We start from the raw sequence: 3,780 nt of genomic DNA, 5'->3' as shown, positions 1-3,780 counted from the left end.
TCCTCGAGGTTCTAAATGGTTGTTGACCTCCGACGAGTAGGCAAGTCGACGTCTAGGTGAAGTATCCTCACGGGTTCGAGCCTGCTGTAGGTTTCTCTCCGGAAACAGAAACCCCGGTTCCCAAGCTCTTGGCTATGAGGTCGAATTGAGCCGAGATTCTCTGCACGAATTCGGACATGACGTGCAGGGTGTGTGATATCGAGCAGGCCATGTCGATATTCCGATATTGACACGCGACCGATTGAGTGAGGTTTTTTGAGCTACTTCAGATGTAACGAATCATTCGATTGTGGGCTGCTTAGGGGGATTTCATTCGTATATATATATGTATGTTTCTCATATATATGGGAGAGCGGGAGTATGTAGATATATTAATGCATGCATGAAGTAGCCCAGATGTTGTATATCTTCGCAGAAGAAGTATATGAATGTAAAGATTCATATTGAGTTCTGTGCTTAGAGGTAGGGAAGTAACGACGTGGCATCAACTGTCTGGACTACTGAATAACTTCTGTAACGAAGTTATCAGCCTTTTTATTGGAACCGGAATCGAAAAGAGGGCGAGGAGGACCTAACATTCCTCCCTTTCTCCCGAGGGAGTGAGACCTGCAAGTCGCCTGTAATCGACCGGGGGAAGTAGACGGGGAGACCTTCTTAAAACCGAGTCTGGGCTGGAGTCCGCGAAAATAGGACCCAGAAGTTCCTCATTGTCCACGCTCAGAGGTTCCGGTGCGCCCTGAGCCTTTTTCCAGACCTGGTTCCTGTGACGTACGTGCTCTTTCCCGTCCACCGAAACCAAAACCAGGGCGTCGCCCCTGAAACCGCTGATTTCACCTCGGACCCGGGAGCCATTGGCTAGTTCAATCGTGATTTCCTCTCCCAATGATAGAGAACGTGGAAGCGCGCCATGCTGGGTGTCGAAATACTCCTTCATACGTCGCTGGTAAGAGGTGGTAGAAGAATCCGAGACCGGCTCCTTGCGGAAGAAATCGAGAGGCCTTCGGAGCTTGCATCCGAAAAACAGTTCGGCCGGTGTTAAGTCGCCGATAGCGGAACACGGAGTATAATTGTAAGCGGCCACCGCTCCATCCAGGGACTTCGGATCGGAAGAAATCGCGTTCTTTAACGTTGCGACCTTCCTCTCCGCCTGGCCGTTGCTTTGCGGATGTCGAGGAGCGATACGCAGGTGGATGATTCCGAATTCCTCGCAGAATCTTGCGAACTCCACTGAAACGAATTGCGGGCCATTGTCCGAAACAATCGTTTGCGATGGGCCGAAAAATCTCGGAACACGACTCTCATGTAGGCAACCCGAGTCTGACTAGTGGCTTGAGTCATCCACGCCGCATCGAGATATTTGGAGAAGCTGTCAACAATGACCAGGAAAATTTTCCCTCTCTGAGGTTCGGCGTAGTCCAAATTAATTCGAGTCCACGGACTCTTTGGATCGGGCCAGGGCTGCAGCGGTATCTTGCGCGGATTTGCGGCGTGTTGGATGCAGTGCCTGCAACTCTTCACCAACCCTTTGATATCTTTGCCCATTCCTGGCCAGTAGAAGTAAGCCCGTGCGAGCGTTTTCATGCGCCGGACACCTGGATGCGCGACGTGTACTTTGTGGAGCACAGCTTTACGCAGGGGTTGCGGCACGATGAGGCGATCATTCAGTAGAAGGGAACCATCGGTCTCGCATAAGCTTTCGGCCTGTTGAGCGAAAGGCCGGAGAACCGGATCTCTACAATCGTCATCGCGCCAACCTTTCCTGACGCGTTCGAGAACAGATACCAGCACGGGATCTTTCCGAGATGCCTCCTTGACATCCTGCGAAAGGCTGAGCACTCTCGGAGAGATGGAGGGAATCATTACGATTTCCTGCTCACAAAGGGTGAGATGACCGATGACCTCATCCAGGCCGGCGTCTTCCCCGTCTTTTCTGAGTTCGCGGATCAAACGCGACAGCGCATCGGCATGGCCGAAGTCACTTGTTCGGACGTATTCGATATGGAAATCGTAACCCACCAAGCGAAGAGCCCAACGTCTCAAACGCGCTGCGGTGCCTTCGCTGAGACCTTTCATGTTGTTAGGCTGGAACAGAGCAACGAGGGGCCTGTGGTCCGTCTGGAGGATAAATCGACGGCCCCAGATAAATTTGTGAAGTCTTTCGACGGTAGAGACCAGAGCAAGAGCCTCTTTCTCGATCTGACTATATTTCCTGTCGACTGCACCAATATTGAGTTCTGTGCTTAGAGGTAGGGAAGTAAGGACGTGGCATCAACTGTCTGGACTACTGAATAACTTCTATAACGAAGTTATCAGCCTTTTTATTGGAACCGGAATCGAATAGAGGGCGAGGAGGACCTAAAAATTCGAATGTACATGTAGGCAACAGCTCAAATATGTACCTCATGTTTGCTGGAGATATTATGTCGAAGTCAGTCCGGAGCGAGATGGTCCTCGATTCGTAATTCCTGCTCGGAAATATTCGATCTCCTCTGGCTCAGTCAACATCGGATCTATGCGACGGGTGAACACCTGTTCCTAGTAACGATGACGGCGGCGGCAGCGGCGTCCGAACGGACGGCTGATTGAATATCTGTATCCACATAATATATTGCATGCTGCATGTGCTCGTGAGAATCGGCGAGCGGTTCCATCGATACGGATTGACGCTCGATTAACGAGCGATCATCGATTCGATCACCGTAGAGGGAGCCCGTATTGAAGCCGTCATCATTCGCCTCGTATTAGCTCCATCCAGGAGAGCATCGGCTGAACATGATTGTGCTTGAATCCCTCGTTGAATTTTCCCCCCATGCATCGTCTCTCGACGCCGAGTATAAGTTCGGAATACACAATTTTCCAGATTCTCCATGGGTGAGGTGACCTCTGCCTGCTGCGATACGCGTTGAAATCACCATGGACTTACTCTGTTGTCTCGTTCGGGATCTTACCTCCGCAGGGACGAAATCTCCACTCATCGGTCACTGTACATTTGACATTCGATCAATTACACCACAAATCAAGTGGATTTATAAATAATGATTCGACTCGGTCGCTCGGTTGTGTAAGCATGATTTATAGATGTGGTTCCCGCTCCAACACTCATGTATATACAACGCATGTATCCGATACAAGTTGGCGAACATATTCGCGGCCCCCTCAACTTACTCTTTGAATAAGACGAATACATCCGCGGCACCATTAATTTATTTTTTGAATCATCATTCCGTCCATCTGTGAGTCTATCCTACGGTGTCGTCCACGTCGGACTTTTCTTCGAAAAACATGGCCGCTAGCTTCCCGCTTTCCCACGTTCGTTAAGCTATCTGCTCCCAGGAAAAACAGAAAATATATTTTCTTGGAGGAAATCTTGATTTGTTCGGAATTGTCGTCGACCCCACAGTCCCGCGTCCATTCGAACGAATCTATTTTGGAAAGCGCTACGAATCTTCTCCTTCTCTACACTATGAGAAGCTAAATTAATATTTACAATTTAAACTGCAGTAAATTTTATCCATGTTCACGGGGTCGAATCAGCGGAATCTCCAGAACCGACCGCTCTATCAGCGGATCATTGCGGTCGTTGCGCGTGCTCGGTAGGAGAATATTCCCGCCGAATCCATTCGACCCGATCAAGCTCGGATAGTCGGATCGATCGATGAATCGACCGACCGGCTCGCCGGCCGACAGAACAAGGAACGAAAGCCTTATATAGAGCACCAATCATTGAGGATTGTCGCGATCGCTCCAGAATCATGCCTGCAAGAAGGTCTCTGTTCTCCT

At 49.9% G+C, this 3,780-nt stretch overlaps 1 protein-coding gene across 1 annotated transcript in view; it reads right to left on the bottom strand.

Annotated features, from left to right (window-relative positions):
- Slik (Sterile20-like kinase) overlaps nt 1-3,780 on the bottom strand; it is a 14,802-nt gene that overhangs the window by 4,267 nt on the left and 6,755 nt on the right. The window contains 2 exon segments of the mRNA XM_018638516.1: nt 662-1,227; nt 1,323-2,082. Coding sequence (XP_018494032.1) covers nt 662-1,227; nt 1,323-2,082 — 1,326 coding nt within the window.

This window comes from Galendromus occidentalis, unplaced genomic scaffold, assembly GCF_000255335.2.
Source record: "Galendromus occidentalis unplaced genomic scaffold, Mocc_1.1 scf7180000077086, whole genome shotgun sequence".
NCBI classification, from domain to species: Eukaryota; Metazoa; Arthropoda; class Arachnida; order Mesostigmata; family Phytoseiidae; genus Galendromus; species Galendromus occidentalis.
This window is presented reverse-complemented; position numbering and strand designations above follow the sequence as displayed.